This window comes from Nannospalax galili, unplaced genomic scaffold (assembly GCF_000622305.1).
Source record: "Nannospalax galili isolate Female #2095 unplaced genomic scaffold, S.galili_v1.0 scaffold189, whole genome shotgun sequence".
Taxonomy (NCBI): domain Eukaryota; kingdom Metazoa; phylum Chordata; class Mammalia; order Rodentia; family Spalacidae; genus Nannospalax; species Nannospalax galili.
Window position 1 is genome coordinate 1,313,843 of NW_008360331.1, and position 20,550 is coordinate 1,334,392.

At 40.5% G+C, this 20,550-nt stretch overlaps 1 protein-coding gene across 2 annotated transcripts in view; it reads right to left on the reverse strand.

Moving 5' to 3' along the window:
- Nfkb1 (nuclear factor kappa B subunit 1) overlaps positions 1-20,550 on the reverse strand; it is a 127,068-nt gene that overhangs the window by 91,858 nt on the left and 14,660 nt on the right. For both annotated transcript variants that reach the window (XM_029560234.1, XM_029560233.1), the window contains exon 2: positions 3,185-3,234. In XM_029560234.1, the coding sequence (XP_029416094.1) occupies positions 3,185-3,220 (36 nt within the window). In that variant the 5' untranslated portion in view covers positions 3,221-3,234. The remainder of the gene's footprint in view (positions 1-3,184; positions 3,235-20,550) is intronic.

The following is a 20,550-nucleotide window of genomic DNA, read 5'->3' on the forward strand; positions in this document are numbered from 1 at the left end:
GTCAGCTCAGAAACCAAATATATTGCATTTTCTCTGACAGGATTGTCAGTATGCTGGAAATGGGTATTTTTTTAAAAACAGTCAATATTACAACCTGTCCCCTTGTCCTTTTTAGTAAATAACTGGAGGTTCTTAGGTACTTAAGAACCCAATATTTTCAGTTAAATCAAGAATAAGTTAAGTGAAGTTTCCATTTTTTTAACTGCATGTAAATACATTTGCATGTATGCATGTGCACGCACATGTGGAGGTCAGAGGACAACTGAGGGAGTTGGTTCTCTCCTTTTACGTGTTGGACCTTGGAATCCAACTCAGGCTGTCAGGCTTGGCAGCAAGTGCTTAACCCTTGGAACCATCTTGCTGGCTCCTAAAACATGAGGCTAAAATGAAGATCCAGTTGTGAGGGATACAAATGTTCAATTCAGAAACAAAGCTTCACTACCATGTGTAAAAGTAAAGTTCAAAGGTATTACTCATTGTTTGCTGACAAAAAAATACAGAAATGAAAAATTATGTTGGCAAGAATGAGCCCCCCCCAATCGCATCTCGGCAGAAAGGATGACCTAGAAAACGTCTTCCTTGCTGCGCTGCTGCAGGTGGCTGCAATGATGGGACTGAGGGCAAAGCCCTGGGGAGACAGGCGGTGCTCTCTGCTCACTGTGTTTGCCCGGTGAGGGACGAAGAGCAAACGCTGGCACACACTAAAACACGGAGGACACCTCACTGAAGACGTATAAACTTTATGAAATGTAAACATCAAGTTCAAGACAGAAAAAATAAATAAATTCAAGGATTTCACCTTTCGAAAAAAAAAAAAATAGAAATACCAGAACATGCCCACCCCGGTGCTGATGAGCTCAAAATTACCCACAAAAGAAACTTTCAAAATGAGTGTCTTCAATAGATTTTACTCTTGTGTGGCACAAAAGACCATCTTTGGTCGAAAAGATTTCCTGTGTGCAGACAGGAAAGCATGGTTTGAAACCAAGCAGAAACAGCCCTCAGGGTGGTTAGAGTTGGCCTTTAATTGTTAGAAACAGCATATTAAAAGTGAAAGGTAAAACAAAGGGTTCTGCTTGTACAATTGCCAGATGTCTTTTATGCTGCAAACAAAAAAAATTCCTAGATTTATCCAGTATCACCATTTTTACAACAAAAATAGAAAAGAACATTGTAGCATGAGCAACACAGTCCTTCCAAACCAACCAGCTGTCCCCATCTGCAGTGGTCACTACACAGTCCTTCCAAACCAATCAGCTGTCCCCACCCGCAGTGGTCACTACACAGTCCTTCCAAACCAACCAGCTGTCCCCACCTGTAGTGGTCACTACACAGTCCTTCCAAACCAACCAGCTGTCCCCACCCGCAGTGGTCACTACACAGTCCTTCCAAACCAACCAGCTGTCCCCAGCTGCAGTGGTCACTACACAGTCCTTCCAAACCAATCAGCTGTCCCCATCTGCAGTGGTCACTACACAGTCCTTCCAAACCAACCAGCTGTCCCGACCTGCAGTGGTCACTACACAGTCCTTCCAAACCAACCAGCTGTCCCGACCTGCAGTGGTCGCTATTGCTCTCTACTACTGGATTTGCAGAAGCACCAGATCCCTTAAAAATACCACACTTCTTTGGTTTTATGTTTTCAGCTGATGCTGTGCATGCACAAATTTGGGAAATGTAGTTTCAGATGTCTACCATCAAATTTTAAATGTGAAACACTAACTATTGTGCCAGGGTATCTTGGCACACAGGATTCCCTGTCCTGGTCTAGCTTAGCAAATTGAATCTTTAAAGCTTAGCTTAGACTTCCTTTGGAAAGTGCTCCCTAACTGGCTCTTCCCTCAAGGTAGCATGCAGAGAACCCTCCCTCTCTACACTGTCCCTCTGTGCAGATCACTGTGGCAGCATTCACTGCCATAAGGAACCACGGTCCTGTCTCTCCAATTAGAACTGCAGCCCCCACAATTAGACTGCATGCCACTTGTCTCTGTATCCTGAGTATGCTGATGCTCTACACATAATAATGCCTCAATAAATAGCTAAGCCTTGAGAAGATCTCAGCATTTTAAATATTTTAAAAAATCAGCACATTCAAAATTTAACATGGCCAACTGTAATTACTCCAGAGTCTAAAAACTGCTTTCAAGCATTATGGTTCTACGCATCCATATACTCTACATGGAGAAGAGAAAGAAACACTGCATCAATAACCAGTATAGATTCTTTAGATTACCTGACATTTCTGTGGGTTTGGACTATTTCAAAGTAAAAATCTAGAAGAAAAAAGGACACTGATATCCCAATGCAAACCTAGCATCACAGCATCAGTATGATAATAAAACTGTTTATGCTCATTACCACAGATTGCAGGGGGTTGCTTATGGTGCCCCTGAAAAAAGGTATGAATTCCTAACCCTTCCTACCAGCACAGGTAGGAAGACTAAATTTCCTATCCTATTTGGAAATTTAGTCTTTGTCTTTATATAAGTTAAGATGACGTCACACTAGATGAAGTTGGGTACTAAATTCAACGATGGATGTCTTCAAAGAAGATAGACTAGTGGATGCAGACAGGGTGTAAGGGCATGCAACAACAGAGGTTGACATGTGTGATGCAGCTGCAAGTCAAGGGATGCTAACGATAACAACAACCATGGGAATTGTACCAGATTCAGGGACCAATCAGCACTTCCGCAAGGAACTGTCCTACTAATGCCTTTTTTTATTTTCTTTTTCGAGACAAGTTCTCTCTGCAGCCCCAGCTGGCTTTGAACTCACAATGTAGACCAGGTTGACCATGAACTCACAGAGAACCACCTGACTCTGCCTTTCGAGTGCTGGGACTAAAGAAGTGTGCCACCATGTTCGACTTGATTTTGAATTCTAGTCACAAAGACTATGGAAGAATATATTTCTATTGCTCTAATTTTAACAGGAGCCCTAGGAACTCACACAGTGGCCATATTCTGACCTATAGGATATAGAATTTTATGCAAAAATACACCTGAAGGGGTTTAAGTGGATCATTTTATATGATGTTCTCTCCAATCCTGCAGGGACAGAGAAACTGGGAAAAAAAATAAAACTTACAGTTCCCCTAATATCGAGCTGCTTGTGCTGCCTGTGTGTTATACAATATGAATACATCTAAACAAGCTCATTGATGAAATTATAGAACACTTACTTGTCCAGTCCCTCCATATGGATCGTCTTCTGCCATGCTGGAGCTATACACTGGAACAAAACAAAGCAAAACTGTAATGCTGGAGTGAACCTTAAGAATTCTACCACCTAGGGGTTTGTTATGATATATAAAGGATGAGACAAAAATAATATATATATAATCTTAAAATTTCTATGGTCATAGTTTAGTCAACTAGTTAAAGGAACCATATAATTAAAAGTACCAGACTGGTGGCCCTAACCTTCTTGGATGTTTAACAGCCATAGTTTGAGGCCTATACTCATGTGGTCAGAGGGACTTAAAGGACAGTTTTCGCCCCTTGCCCTCCAAGGTCAGCTAAGTTCCAGGGGACTATGGAACATCTCTCAAAATGTTCTGTAACTGTGGTGAGTCACCTGTCCTCTTGTTCAGGGAAGACATGGAGAACCCACGAGATGGACTTGAGTCAGTGTCCAGTCTACAAAGAGGAGGGTCAACTCAGAGGAAACATCTCATTCATGCTTCCAAGTGAAGCCAGACATGCTCGAGCAGGACCTTTGACTTATCTTCACATAGATGGAACTGGTAAAAGAAAGGATCCAGGGGCTCCTCCCAAGCCCATGCGACCCCTGAGGAACAAATCCTCAAACAGCCTTAAGAGTAAAAATAAATTGGTTTATCTGGGCCAACTGTATGGTCTTAAATACCCAAAAGGAAAGTATATAGACAACTATTTCTCATTGATGATTTTGTTCCTAATCAGAAAGTGCTGCTCGGATGTAAGATTTCAAATCTTGGTCTCCAATACTGAGGGCCCACCTGTAGCTAAGGGAGACAGCCAGCCATTGTTCTAAAATGATGGATAAATGTTTTCTCCCCCTATCTAGAAGCCTTTGAGAGGGAACTGACACTGATTCTAACCACTCCAACAGCTATCAAAATACCTGAAAGCAAATCCTGAATTCATCACTCTAGAGTCCAGCCTTGGAAGACAAAAGAAAAATGAGGAGGAAACCAATAGAGGGATGCTTTTGGAAGCCCTTTTCAAGAAAGTCCAATGGACTTTCACATGAACATTTGAAAATTGCCCTGTTCTGACTTTTTTCTAGTTCCCTGTTTAGGACTTGTAATGCTAATTATTCTTGCCTTTACTTCTTCACATCTCCTATTCATGCACCATTCAAGGACTTTCTTTTCCCCCTAGAGATAAGAGTTATGCAATTTGGGAGTCTTTTAGATAGACCCACTGAAGGGCTACTCCAATTGCCTCACCCTGCATCCCTGTTCAGCATGGAAGAAGCCGGAGCGGTCTGCATCCCGATTCCCTATTGGCAATTTGGGCAACCTCTTCAGAGGATGGTGTGATAGGAATAGGAGGTAGGAATTGGCTAGGCAGTTAGGGTAAAAAGACCCCAAAGAAAAGCAGCCAGTTTCTTGGCTAAAACTTGCAATGTCCTTGGGCCTCTTAGCAACATACTTGGTTCCAAAGGCCAAAACTGTCTAAAGTATTTGGGAGCTTTTATCTAATCCTTAAAAAGTTTTAGGGTTACCTCTTCAGATGGGGGAATGTTAGTATAGCCAAAAGCCCCATTAAAAAATAAATAAAAGAAGAAGAAAGAGTACATGAAGTTATCAGAAAAAAAGTGATGGGGAGATATGGGAGGAGTTGAAGGGGAGGGAGTGGGCATGGATTTGATCAAAACACCTTATATGCATGTATGAAATTCTCAATAAACTATTTATTTAAAAAAAATTCTACCACCTTGGAATTCATGCAAGGATATGTTGTTATTACCACAGTAAGAACAAATATAAACCTCTTTAAAAGACCTTAGAAAGAGTGCATGCAGTTCCTCTTTGGCATCTAAGTCTCACAATACAGAGATTGCATAATCAAGGAATTACCACTTACGTACGATCCAAAACCCTCCTGCTAAGCTCACTGTGTCCCCAGCTTGGTACAGCTGGTCTTATCCTCTGTGTAAAAAGTATGCACAGATGGATTCTTGAGGCCATTTCTATTTATCACCCTCTAAAAATCAAGGATTTACAGTCTTACCCCTCATGTGCACTATTTCCCAGCCCTCATAAACTCTAAGATGGTCTCAGAACTTTCTCCAAATGTTCTGTGAGCTGCTCTGGTTGAAAAGTTCTGGAGGCCCTGACACTCCTGCAGAGGGCAGTGGGGATGGCCATAGGACACATCTTCTGCCCTCTTTAAGGTTACTAAGCAAGCCATTCTCCTGCCTTTGTCAAAGTGGAATAGAAACTCTATAACCCTTAAAAATGCAATGAAATGTACAAAATGAGAGCCAGTATTAGCAAGGCTATAGGTCTCAAATGTATTGACTTCTAGCCAGGAATTAATAAATGCAAACCCTAGTAACTTTCTACTATCCCTGATAAATGTGAAGAACTACACTGTATGTAAATTCACATTTCATGCAGGATTTACTTGCCAAGGAAATATCTTTTTTACAATTTTAAATGTAGATTAATTTTTTAAAATGTATTTAGATCAAATTTAAAGTATTCACTATAAAAATGAGGTTTTAAAATATTTTATTTATTTATTTATTTATTTATTTATTTTTCTGTGTATTGTCTGCATGTATGTAAGTGCCACAGAGTCAGAAGAGGGTGTTGGATCCCCTGGAACTGGAGTTGCAGACAGTTGTTAGCCATCATGTGGGTGCTGGGAATCGAACTCCAGTCTACTGTAAGAGCAGCCAGTCCTCTTAACCATTGCGCCATCTCTTCAGCTGTTTTTGTTTGTTTGTTTGTTTTGGTTTGGTTTTTTGTTTTGTTTCTTTAAGACAAAGCTGTAAGACAATGTATCAGTATTTTCTATGATGACTGTGGCACATGGAAAGGCACCTGGGGCTGTAGCGGAGGACATGGCTGTCCACCAGAGTCCTCTCTCCTGTTCCACAACAGTGCTGGCTCCAGAAATGTGGCTGCTAGGCTGGGATTGTGCCAGTCTTCCTCAGAGTCAGAAAAGGCTCTGACCCAGTGCTCACCAGGGAAGAGAGAGCTGCTGTGCGCTGCTCTGAGCTCTAGACTCAAGGTCCTTGACAGCCTTCTTCCAGCTTTTGTTTAACACTTAACCACTAGATAAAACCCCAATGTGGAGAAGACCAGGCTTTCAGCACATAGGTGATGAAGAAGAGTCCAGGGGCTGGCAGGGAAATAAGACAGACAGAATCTGGGTCTGTGACAACATGAAACAGTTGCTTTGACCATCCTACAGCCCATACTCCTGCTGATTTAAGAAAAAAGGAAGCTCTTTGTTCTTTAGCCCAGTGCACCGTCAAGTCCCTTTGTTAAGAGTCTAGCCCTCACTCCAAGGAAAACATCATATAACACTCCTGTAAGCATAAGGGCTTCATTTCTAGACACTCTCTCTTGCTGGAGCACCAAGTGACTACTGCAATGCAAGCACACCTCCCGAGGATGCCCAGTGTGACAAAGAACAGTGCTCAGGTGCAACGAAAGGGAAAAGAGCAGTTGCAAGTCCCACAGGACATGAAGTCCATGCAGGTTTGCTGGGAAATGTTTCCTTAAAACAACACACTCATGAATGAAAATATCCAAACAGGGGCTGGAGAGACGGATGGCTCAGTGGTTAGAGTGCTCACTGCTCTTGCAGAGGACCAGGGCTCACTTCCCAGAACCCACTGGGCAGCTCAAAGCCACTTGTTCTCCAGTTCCAGGGAATCTGACTCCCTCTCCTGGCTTCTGCAGGCACCTGCATGCATTTGATACATATAAACTCTTGCAGCACATAAACACACACATAAATAAAATAATCTTTAAAAAAGAAAACATTCCAATAGGTAAAACTAAATATTTATTATGACAAGTCAAAAGGACAGAAAATTAACTTAATGTGGTAAAAAGGGATTAAGTCGTTCAAATTTCCAGGGTTCTATCACAACTGGGTATGCAACATTAGATACTAATGAAACTCATGGTGGCCTCTGTTTTTGCAACTGAAAAATGACAGGTTTGGATGAGGTGGACTTTTGAAAAGGGAAAAACTTTGTTGAGCTTAGAATGCACACTACCTAATATGTGCCTATTTGAAAGTTAAAATGTTCTTGGGTTTTTACAGACACACACACACACACACATCTATACTTTGCCACTTATATGTAGGTATTTATAAGTGCATATCTGTATTAAATACCCAATACACTTCCAATTACAGGAATACTAGCAAGAAAAAAAAGTCACACTGAATGGAATACAGGGCAAATACCATTTATAACAACCTTTGTGAAAATCTTTAGTTCGTTACAGGGACCCAAACTTTCATGAAAAAATTTTACATCACCCTTTGACTTCAGTTTCCATTAATCTACGTGATCTAATTCTTTCCCAACAATCCTAACACAGTCTTCCAAAGCAAAGATGACACTATTGCCTTATTAAACTGACAAACCCATTATGTACCCGTGTATGACACTGATTATGTGTATATTAAAATCAGATGGTTTTGCAGATCTTTAGCATGTAGACTTAAAATAAACATGTTCTCACTCTAACTTGAAAAGCCCTATTATACCTACTTGATTTGAACAGTTAAAAGGTTATCATCCTGTCATCGTGATCCCTACTCTAGACAAAGTCCTAACAAAGACGGTTCCACTCTAGACAATGGACAAACCACCAAATTGAACAGTCTATCTTCCATAACACCCCTCTCCTAAGATTGCTATACTCATATACCTAAAAACACATTTATAAAACCCTACAGAAGCCCAAGGGACACTTACATGGCTGCTAAAACCTGAACTCATACAGCCTTGGTAATTACTGAAGAGTTGAGAAGTAAGAGCAACCCTAGGTGATGTCATAATTTTAAAATAAAATGTCAAAGAAACCAGGAGTCGTTTGGAAAGGATGAATCACTGAGTAGTATTTGCATTCACTGAAAAAGCAGCCTTTATTTCTAAAATGTTGAAATACTAACAAAGCCCTTGGAACTAAGGATTAGAAAAGAACCAGGGAAACCCCTTCTGTGCCCCTGTTCCCCATGTCCTTCCCCTCACTTTCTTTTGCTCACTTCTGTGCTTTTCAGGAAGGACCTTGAAACGGAAAGAAGATAGAAGACTGGGTCTAATTTCTATATAGTCTCCCGCAATAATGAGTTTTTTAGGAAGATTTTCACATCATGGAAAGAGACAGAAAATGTAGCTGGATTTTAACAAATGTCCACTGAATTGTGTTTTACACACACACACACACACACACACACACACACACACACACACCATAATATTACAACTAGCCAAGTTCTGAATATGTGATACATTCTCTGAACTGTCTAAAGGGCTGTTTCCTGAACACCTATAGCCCTCCCTCACTGACCCCAAAGCCTGGCTCAGAGGCATCTTGATGAAGGCAGCTGGACTGGGTGGAGTAATCCCAAAGCCATGGGGCAAACATCAAGGATGGTTCTGGTGGCACCCTGTCAGCAACTGTGTAACTTCTAGGATCAGAGGTATCAGTCGTTTGAGAGTATGATCCACCATAAGAAATAGAACCTTTCTATTCTGTTAGATTTCACTGGGAAAAATTCCAGCTTTTCAAACCCATTAAAATGGTTTTATGACCCACAGAGAATCACATTCTGCAGTTGAAAGTGTAAAGTCAGGGTGCAGCTGGGAATCAGAGACAAAGGGCCTCTGTTTACAAGACTGAATTTGACCACAACAGGTACCACTTAGGCATAATTTTAACCTCATCTTATAGCAAAATAAGGGCAAAATTACAGAAAAGGGGACTTTTCACAACATTTCTATATTGCATAAAAAATTGATAAAGAGAAAAAAAAATTAACTATATTGAAGCTTCTTTCCAGAGGAATTTTTTGAGAAACCATGATATAAGGGCCATGGCTATGTGCAGCACATACCATATAAATTATTCAAAGGACAGTAACTTTTGATTCTGCAATTCCATTTTCAGAGTTTGTATTAAAGAATCATCTGAGAAAGTAAGCAAAAAAAAAGGTAAGGATATTCACTGTAGTAGAAAGCTAGAAAAACTGAAATGTCAAATTTCCTCTGACACCAAATTGTTTATAATATTATTCTATATTTATAAACTACTATGCAACTGCTATAATCATTCATATAGATATATACAATAACATGGAACTATATCTACTATATATTAGAAATATGTTTTAATAGAAGTGAAAGTTACAGCTGTCCTGAATTTAAAATGTCTTGACACAGTCCTAAACACATGTACACATGACCACTAAGTGGACTCAGTGCATTTTATATATATATATATATATATATATAATTATATATATATAGAACAATAATAATCAAAGAAGAGGACAAGGAAAGAGAGAGGGAGTGTGTGGGGGGACATGTTAGGAGTTGGTGGGGGACTGGGAGGGATGGAAATAATGCAAAGACATATGCACATATGAATTCTCAAAATAAAAATGTCCTGACATCGTTTTTGAATTAATTTTTTAAAAATTTTATGTGTAGCCAGGTGTGGTGGCTCATGCCTTTAATCCCAGCACTTGGGAGGCAGAGCAGGCGGATCTCCATGAGTTCAAGGCCAGCCTTGTCTACATAGTGAGTTCTAGGCCAGCTGGGGCTACAGGGAGACCCTGTCTCATAAAGACCAAAACCAAAATTTTTATGTGTATGAGTATACTGCCTGCATGTATGTAAATGCACCCATGTCATGAAATGTCCGTGGAACTCAGAAAAGGACTTTGGATTCCCTGGAATTGGAGTTACAGATGGCTGTTAGACACCATGTGGGTGCTGGGAATTCAATCTGGGTCCTCGGCAAAAGCAGTCAGTGCTCTTAACCACTGAGCCATCTCTCCAGCCCCCCTCCCATACATCTTTAAATAAAACATGAAGTATAAAAGAGTGAAAATTTTTAAGTACTCCTGGAACCCTCTTCATAAGAAACATAGTAGGAAACAATTAGCTTTAAAAGGGTTGCTGATTTATATTTTTTACACAAAGGATGATGACGAAAAAGTTTACATTCTCTGAAGGACTGATTTCTGAAAGCTTTTAAAATAGAAATGAGTATTTGTATGTAGGCCACCACATTTAGATTTACATAAACTAGTTTTCCCCTCCTTCCATTTTCAGCAGCATTTCAATGAGAGTACTGTGACCAATTATATAGACTAGCCACCTGGTAAATGCAAATACACCATGCTCAGAGCTGGCAGAGACATCTATCCACGACAGTGTGTCAATCTAACAGGATAGCATATCCATAGAAAACATTCAGCTAGTTAATTCATACAGATCTTATTATCCAGGGAGAGATACTTAGCACATGTTAACCATTTGATCAGACAGCCCAATAAACAATATGTTCATGATAAATTACAGAAAGTAATGTGGACAGTAAAAGCTTTCAGTGTTCTGAGAAGGATCAAGTTTTTAATTTCTTTCTCATCCACATTTATGGACACTCTAGCACATTCATGTCTAAAGCGATTCTGTCGTTGCTATATAAAATGTTTTCTGTATAAAAGATGTGGTAATCTTCAGAGTCATTCTGGGCTGGGAGGCTAGTCGTACCAGCTTCTATTGTGCAGTGACTGGAAGTGCTCTAAGCATCCTGTAAGACTCAGGACTGGCCCAGCAACAGATTACCCAATCCCAGATGCCAACTGTGCTTTAGAGGAGAAGCAATGATGAGTGCATGGCATCAGGATGGAGCTTTTGTTCACATGGAGAAACAGCCAAGCTTGACGGACTGCTTCCCACGACAAAGGGCACATAGTGTTCACTCATTTCAGTTTTTATACTGATCCTGAAAAAAACACTGTCCACATGAGGAAATGAAGTTCAGAGAGAGTAAGTCATTTGCTCAGGTTGCCAGAGTACAGATGGCTTATCCGACTGCACATACTCCTCTCGACAGAAACATTATGTATTTTAATGCAGCATCTTAAGTCTCTCAAATGTTCTGGCTATATCTAGTCTATTTATTAGGTTAGTTTCTAGGAAAGATGCTAAAGAGCTAAGCACCTGTGCTAGAGGACCAATGGAGGAAGGGTGCTGCCCGCCATGATAACCACAGGCATCCCTTCCCTTTTTCAGATATGGCCCTCAAGGGAAGATGGCAATGAAAACCAGCCAAAGTTGTCCAACCCCTCTTCTAGGTGACCCATGATCTTTGCTTACAGTAATCTCATTGCAATGTTAACTTCTCCACGGTGGAGACATTCTAGCCTGCCATATTTGAGCACACCAACACAGGAAGTAACATGATGTCTGGGTGACCAGAGCAGGAATGGGTTCACTCTACAAGCAACAAGGAGTGTCTCCAGCACGCATGCACACTCCATCCAATAAAACACCTCTGCCCCCTTTGGGGAGACACTCATTGCAAGTCCTATAACACTCTCTTTCCTTGGTACAAGTAATAAACCTTCTTTCATCCTAGATCTCCTGGTTATGCTTACTGGCTCTACATACATTGCCAGGGACCCTATGCTATTTCCTAAATAGCATAGCCTGAAAACAGAATAGGACCCTGACAATGCATGAAGTTCAAATAAGTTACTCACAAGGCAATCCAAATGTGAAAAGAAGAATACCAGTGCTAATCCAAGTGATGCTTTAAAAACATCCTATGGTAAGACTCAGAGGACAGAAGTAAAAGAGATTCTTTCTAAAACATGTCCAGAGAAAAAAAGCCATGCTTACTAAACTAAAATGTGTTTGAGCTCCATCTATAGTGGCTGCCAGGAGTAGTTCCATGGCTCACGGTCTACATGTATGTGCTCATGTTCTGCATTATGGGTAAAGTATGTTTAAAATGCTACTTGAATGTTTTCTGCTCTTCATCAATACATTAGAAAACAGTTATCCTTGTAAAGTGTGGTGATGCACGCCTTTAATTCCAGCACTTAGAGGCAAAGGCAGGTGGATCTCTGTGAGATCAAGACCAGTCAGGTCTACACAGTGAGTTCCAGGCCAAGTGGGGCAACAACAACAAAACCTAACAAAAACCAAACAAAAAAAGAAACAGTTATCCTACCTTGTGTCAGTTTCTAAAGACACAAAACTGCACAGGAGTGGTATAGTCCCTGCACTCAGTTTTTGGCAATGGTAGACTGAAAACAATAGCCACAACATTTTTTTATAGTTTAAACAACAGGGGGAAAAAAATGCATGTCTCTATGCCTTGACTCTTGTCAGGCCCATGACAAGCTCTGACCAACAGGAGGCAGAAGTGAGTCACGACACAGGTTTCCGGAGGCGGTGCCAGGCCCATTCTCTACTAGAAAGAAGAGGGTTGGGCCAGCCCAATTTAGGACAAGAGACCATGTGGAACAGGAAGGGGCAGGGTGAGCCAAGGCCAAACCCTCAGCAGCTAAGTAGCTGAAAGACTTCACAGATCAGCCCAGACAAATCACCACACACCTACAGGTTTGCAAGAAATAAGCCATGTCTAGGTTTCAATTTGCTTGGTAGTGATTTTCTTATGAAGTAAAAGCTAACTAAGCCAAGCAGTTTAAAGAAAGTAGAAAGACAAACGGGCCCGGATAATGAAGCCTGGTTAGTGCTATGGGAACAGAGGGTTAGTTATGTTGGTAATTCAGTACGGTAACTTTAATTGCACTCTAATTCAGGTACTGCACTCCATACTGACTTTTACTGTGTTGGCTACTGAAGTCCCAACTGAACAAAAGAAACCAGTACATTAGCCCATCACTGTGGCACACACAGACAACTGAACTATGAAAACTTTCAGAATGTAAATAGCAATGAGCCATGGTTAGCTTTAAGCAATGGTACCATTATAAAACAAATGAATGCTTTATTAAATCCCTTCAACTCTAAGTTCTAGAGACAGTTTATCATTCCTGGTGTAATAAGCTCCATTGTTGACTTGATAATTCTGCAAATACAACTTCTCAGACATTTCCAGTCTTTGCTTCTGCTGATTTCTTTCTTCACATTGTTTCTCGTATGTGCCCTTCCTTTCCTTTCCATTTCCACTGTCACACCCTAGGTCAGACCTTCACTGCCTCACCCTGAATGACAGAAACAGTCTTTTTACTGTTCTCCCTCATGGGAGTGTTTCTTCCTGCTTAAGTATCTTTCAGATCACTGCCATGTTATTTACAAGATAAAGTTCAAAGACCTCAAGTACTCAGCATACTACTATATTAAATTATATATTATTTTATAAACATCAGAAATATTACTATGTTCCAACCTAAACACTTTACTATAGGGAAATTAGTCTTAAAAAATGTCTACCTTTAGGCTGGAGAGATGGCTCAGCAGTTAAGAGCATTGGCTGCTCTTGCAGAGGACCAGGGTTTGGTTCCTAGCACCTACATGGTGGCTAACAACCGACAGTAACTCCAGTTCCAGGGGATCCAACACCCTCTTCTGACCTCCATGGGCACTGTATAATAAGGTGTTCTTATGTACATGCAGGCAATACACCCATACACATAAAATAAAAATAATAAATAAAACATTTTTTTAAAAATGTCTAGCTGGACCACAAGATGGCTCTGCAGGTAAAGTGCTTGCTGCTTAGTCTGAGGACCTGAGTTTGAGCCCTAAAACCCACATGTTAGAAGAAGAGAACCAACTCCCACAAGTCTTCTGACCTTCACACACAAATAAATAAATAAATGTAAAGCAATGCCTACTCACATCTTTCCTAAGTATTACTCACTCTTCAGAGATTACTTTAAACCCACCTCTACCATAAAACTTTTATTTTCTCTTGTAATACATAACCCAGTAGTCCATATAAGGTCTATTACACATGTCCTGGTAATTTTATTCTTGGCAATACATTATTCTACTGCAACTTAATTTTAGCTAGATATTTAAAGTCCTAAATGAACGAGTACCTAAAAAACAGGTGAGAATTTGGAATTTTTGTGTTTCCAGTGGTAGACTCCTTCCATTCGAATCCAGATCCAAAGAGTGACCTAGCATATGCTTTTCTTTATAGAAAATACCTTGAATGGGGAAATTCATAGAGAGCGAAAATGTCAGTGGCTCAGGAAGACCGAGGGAGTGGGTGTGAGTGCACAGTGTGGATGGGTACTTAGGGATGCATGGTATTCTGGGAAGATGAAAGAGTTTGAAAAACACAGCGAGACATAGTCCACACTGTGAATACACTAAATGCCCTGGAATCATATTCTTTAAGATGGTTAACAGTATATTATAAAGTTTACATCAATAAAAAAATACTAAAGAAACTCCCTCCAAAACCAAATTTCAGTCATTATAGGTTAACAAGTACTAGACCTTGCCTCCTGTTAGAGTCCTCTGTGAAATCACAAAATACAGCAACGGTTTAAGACACTAACCAAGAGATATAGGCCTCACACTTGCAGGAAGTTCCGAGTTCATCCTGAGTTTTTGGATGAAGAGCATTTTCTAAACCATGTCACAAGAAAGCAGAACCCAAATAAGAAGCAGCAGCCTCATCAGGCAGTGTCAGAGAACTGAGGCACACACAAAAGCTGCAGGCATCTGGGTACAGATGGACTCTGGCCAGGGCTGAAGTGCTAACATAGCTCCTGAAGAACCCAGCAGAAAGCAGACCTGGGTTACATATTTGAAATGAGATTCAAGAGGCCACACAGTCTGAGAGATACTATAGTCGCAATCATCAGGTTGAGGAGACATCACTGGCCATTCTGAACATGCAGTTATGGCTTAAGAAAGATCATGTGTTGAGAGTCACTGACACACTCTAAAATAAAGGCTGCTCTACATGTATCTTAATAAAACCAGAGATCCAAAAGTTAAGTTTATTGCCTATCATGACAAAACTTAACACTGTGTAAAAAACAAAAATGCAAATCCTGCACAATATGATATTGATAATATTCAACAGAAATGATGAAGCTCGCAAAGAAGCAAGAACCTGTGACCCAGAAGGAAAATGAACGATGGAATTAGCAACTAACGACTTTAAAACAGCTAATAGCGGTATGCTCAATAATGTAAGGGTGAACACAATGAGTGAACAGATAATCTCAGCAGCAAAACTAAAGGAGTTTCTTTAAAAGGATCAAATAGAAATTCTAGAACTGAAATTTCACTAGATAGATTTATCAATATGTTGAACATTAGAAGAAAGGATCAATAAACTGAAACAAAGATCAATTTAAAACTATCTAAACTAAAGCATAGAGGAAAGTCACAAAGGAAGGGAACACAGCTTCAGTGATTTATGGGACAATATCAAGTAGTTTATGTATTTGTAATTTAAAGTATTAGCAAAAAAGAAGGCAGAAAAATGTCTGTAGAAATAAAGATCAAGGGGGCTGGAGAGATGGCTCAGTGGTTAAGAGCACTAACTGCTCTTACAGAAGGCCCTGGCTTGATTCCCATCACCCACATAGTGGCTAACAACAGTCTGTACATCCAGTTCCAGGGAATAAAATGCCCTCTTCTGACCTCTGCAGCATTGCATGACACAGGTGCACTCACATACATGCAAGCAATACACTCATACACATAAAATAAAAATAATAAATAAAATACTTTTTAAAAGATAAAAAAATTTCAGCATCTCAATTCCCTTGTTTCAGAAAGACAAATAAAAGCATGCTCATAGAAAAAATGTTAAGAACTAATACTAAATTAAAACCCCCTCAAACTGGGGCTGGAGAGAGGGTCAGTGGCTAAGAGTACACACTGCTGTTGTAGAGGACCCAAGTTCAGTTCCTAGCACCTGTGTCAGGTGGCTCATAGTCACCTACAACTCTAGCTCCAGATGATCTGACACCCTTGTCTGACCTCCACAAACACCTCACACACATGTGCACCTGCACTTCAATGCACAGACCCATATACATATACACAATTAAAAAGAAAGTCCCTAAAGAAGGGACATATACATAAGTGTATATACACACACACAGACACAAATACAGTATTTGTTTCATCAGCATAAATACAAATACATACATGCATACATATATGGAGAGAGACAGGAACCATAGGCAGGTGGCTGAGTTATTATCAGAAACAACAAAAGCTAAAAAACGATGTAAAGGTGCCTTTAGGGTGATGATGGGGAAAAAAGATTAACCCAGAATATTATGTAATATAATTATATATTAATTTTTTGTTTTTTGTTTGTCTTGGTCTTTTTGAGACAGAGTCTCCCTATAGCCCCAGCTGGCCTGGAACTTACTATATAGACCAGGCTGGCCTCAGTCTCACAGAGATCCACCTGCCTCTACCCTCCAAGTACTGGGATTAAGGATGCCACCATACCTGGCACACATTCTTTAACAATAAAAGTGAAACTGACATTTTTAAATGAAGAGTGGAGGGAATTCATAATTAGCAGAACTGATTAAAGACAGACTAAACAAAGACCTTCATGTTGGAAAGAAATGATACCTAATAGACTGGGACCTACAGGAAACATGAAAAATAGTAAACATGATAAAAATCTGGTTATGCATAAGCCTTTGGCTTCTTGTTTCTTAGTTTTTAAAACATATTGTTGGCTTTTAAAACAGAATAATATAATATATTTTGGCATTTACAGCATACCAGGAAGTAAAGTTCCATATTACATATGAATGTGGTGATGTTCATTCACTGTGACTCTGTATGCGTTCCAATCTCTAAATCATAAAGTTTTCAACGTTTCTCTTTCAGAACAGGGCATAAGAAAGTGACAAATGAACAACTGTCTTAATCTGTTTGTGCTGCTATAATAGAACATTTGAGACTGGGTAATTTATAAAGAACATGTTTATTATATTTCTTTTATCTCTGCAAGCTAGGAGCCCAAGATCAAGGCAACAGCATCTGGTGTTATGTGAGAACTGCACCCTACTGAGGAAACGAGCATGAGAGTAATCATGTGGTGGATGGCAGAGGAGCAAAAGGGTTCAACTCCCTTCATCAAGTCCTTTTATAATTACACTCTTGGGTAGAGGACTCTGATGACATCATTGCCTCTACCCGCCCCCCTTTAACACCATCACACTGATGACCTCATTATCTCTAACCCCTCCCCCCCTTAACACCATCACACTGGCCATTAAGCTTCAATACCTGAATTCTGTAGGGTTGCACAAGGAGCATTCACAAAGGCAGGTCATATGCTGGGCATAAAACAAGTGTCAATAATTCAGGGAAAGCATCCAGAATATGCACTGTTATGTGGATAAGTATCCCCTAAGGCTTCATGTGTTAAAGGTGAGGTCAGCAGAGTGATACAGCTAAGAGGTAGTGGTCCACTGTGATGTCCTTGGGTCACTGGAGACATGGCCTTGAAGGATGTTGTGGGACCTCCACCATTTCTATTTCCCTTTTGCTTCCTGGCTAATGAGGTAAGTGGTTTTGCTTTGCCAAGAGCTCCTGTCGTGACATACCAGCTTATCAGAAGCTCGAAGTAATTGTACTGAAACCTCCATAACCCTGAACTAAACCTTTCCCTCTATATGTTAATTACCTTGGGCATTTCATTACAGTGACAGAAAGTTGGCTAATACAATATGTAACCTAAACATGAGCTTAAATAAAAAACTAGCATCAGAAAGATAGCAATAGAATCCTCAAATATATGTAATTAATCTGTTTGTACTGCTATAACAGAACACTTGAGACTGGGTAATTTATGAAGAACAGATGTCAAGGTGGTGGTGGGAGGGGGAAGGGCCTCAGTATCAATAAAATGAAATAACCTCATTCCTAGGTCTGAAAGAAACATCTAAATACTTGCTGTATCATGTTCACTGTAACCTCAGGGGATAGGGATTTTCTTACAAAGTGATTAGAGTGCATTCCAATGTGGTCCATAGAAACAAATCTTCGCCTATGGTTGTCTTTTAATCACAGCTAACATTCACAGGATCAAAAGGCGGTTTGGGCTCTTTTTATCATATTGTAATTAAGTGTCATTTATACCAAATGGTAGATTCCATTCTAAGCAAAATTTATTTTTAGCAATATCACAGTAGGCCCAAACCTGCTGAGAATAAATTTGTAGAACTATGGAGGGTCTCAAAGGATTATTACAGCAAATCAGATGAAAACTTACATGTTATAATTAAACTCAGTCCTCAGCTAGTCTTGCCTTGTTTTAAATACCAAGTCAGGACATTTGCTCCACTGGGCTTACTGGATTCTATTCTGTCATCTTCATGTTTCTACAGCTATACAGATTTCTTCTTCCCCAGAAACATATTGTAACAGGATTTAATTTTGAAGTCTGCTCTTGCCTTGAGTACCACATTAGAAGGATTATATTTCCAGACTGAGGGAGAAGACGGCCTTATGGGTTATTAGTTAGAAATTAGTATTCTTTTGCTTAAATATAGAGAAACTGAGGCAGCTGTATTGGTTCTGAATGAGCTGACACTGCTTGAGTTTTCATTTTATTATCTTCAAAAACTCATATGAGTATTCTTTTCTAGTTTTTGTTTGTTTGTTTTCAATCCTCCATTCTAGGCAAGTGCTCTACAACTGAGCTGCATCCTTAGCCCCTTATCCTTTATGTTTTAAAGGAAAAGGATTTATCCTATGAGCTGGCAATGTTTGATTCTGTGGATACAGTTATAGTCACCTGGAGGAAGAAAGGGTAGCCTCAAGGAAACAATCACAGGAAAGATCTCCCACTTAGACAAACAAAAACATAATGATTTGCAAGCAACCATGTCAGACTGTACACAGATTTTGGTCCTTGAATCTAGTTTCAAGTCTGTTTAGTACTAAGAACCTTTAATACATATAGAGGTCAATGTGTACCGTGATCAGAGAGGAAGAGGCCACCTGTGCTCCCTCATATCTGATAATGTCAGAGCTGAATACTTCCTTCCCCTGTCATCTTTGTAAGTGACCCTTATTACTCTGCTTAAATAAGCATAATATTCCCTCAAACTCATAAATGATGAATTAATGTGAAAATGTGATTTGTCTTACAATCTGTTATCAGGTAAAAACTGTTTTGTTTAGTGAAGAAAATCTGAAGTGAGCTGATTGACATAAGGACCTTTAACCACATAAGAATATCAATTCTTTGGTTTTATGGGTTTTTTTTTTTGGGTGGGGCTGGTTTTTGTTGTTGTTTCTGATGTTTCTGACAACTTTTTGTCATATAACCCAGGATGGCCTTGATCTCATAATCTTCCTGCCTCCACATCTAGAGTGCTGACTTTTCAGGCAAGTGCCATTGTGCCTCATTCCTGATCATCTTATGTGGAGAAATATGAGTGACAGAACTGACATGTACACATCCAAGAGCTGTCAAAGGAGCCTTTTAGATGAGAGTGGTAGGCAAGTGTCCTAAGATGGGCAGTAGGGGCTTTTGAGGGGCTGGTCACACTCTATTTCTTTTCTTTTTAAAAATTATGTGTGTGTCTGTGTATGTGAGTACAGTGTCCATGGAGGCCAGAGGCATGGGGTCCCCCAAGAGCTGGAGTTACAGGGGATTTTAAGCCACCTGACATGGTTACCGGGAACTGAACTCATGTCCTCTGAAAGAGAAGTACATGCTCTTAACTGTTAAGCCCTCCCTCAGGCCCAGGTGGACTTTTTGGTTTCTGTCTAAGCTAAGTGTGCTCACTCTAAGACAAATCATTAACACTTCCCCTTATTACCTGTGCTCTTTAGCGGCTCTTTAAATGTTATAAACACTAATATAAAAGGTAAAAAGGAGTCACTCCTATCCTCAGGCCTCTTGGGATCAACTTAGTGCCTTTCTTGGGCACCAGGAGCACCGCTTCTGGACCTGGCCCCCGCCCTCACCTCTCTCTGCTACCCTGGACCTGCATCACCGGCTAACTCTCCTAGCCTGCACTTCTATCCTCAGGCCTCTTGGGGTAAGTCTATAGCGCAGCCCTCCATGCCTTGACTCCCCCAGCCACACTCACCCTTCCATCTCCCCCGCTGTTCTCTATTCCTAGTTTGAGCCCTGCGCCATTCCTAGTCTTGGGTCCCCAGACACCAGGGGAACCAATACTGCTTCCTGATCTTTTTCACCCAGACCAACTTACTGCCTTCCTTGGGCCCCAGGAGCACTGCTTCTGGACCTGGCCCCGCCCTCACCTCCCTCTACTTCCCTGGTCCTGCAACACCCGCCAGCCTCTTTCTGGGGCTGACAGCCTTTTTCTGGGGCTCCTAGGCTTACCTTTCCTCTCCCTGATCCTTTACATCCAATACAACCCAGCTACTCAATCCACTCCGTGGGAAATCTTGGGGCTTATTCCCACCCTATCTGCCTTTGCATCCCTGTGTGGCACGGCCACAGCCAGGATCTCAGGTCAGTCCAACACCCAAGTTCCTGAGGCCAAAAGCATTCTTAGAAGATTCCAGACATAAGGAGAAAGTCTGAAAACTTCTGACCCACATTGGAATTGGGCC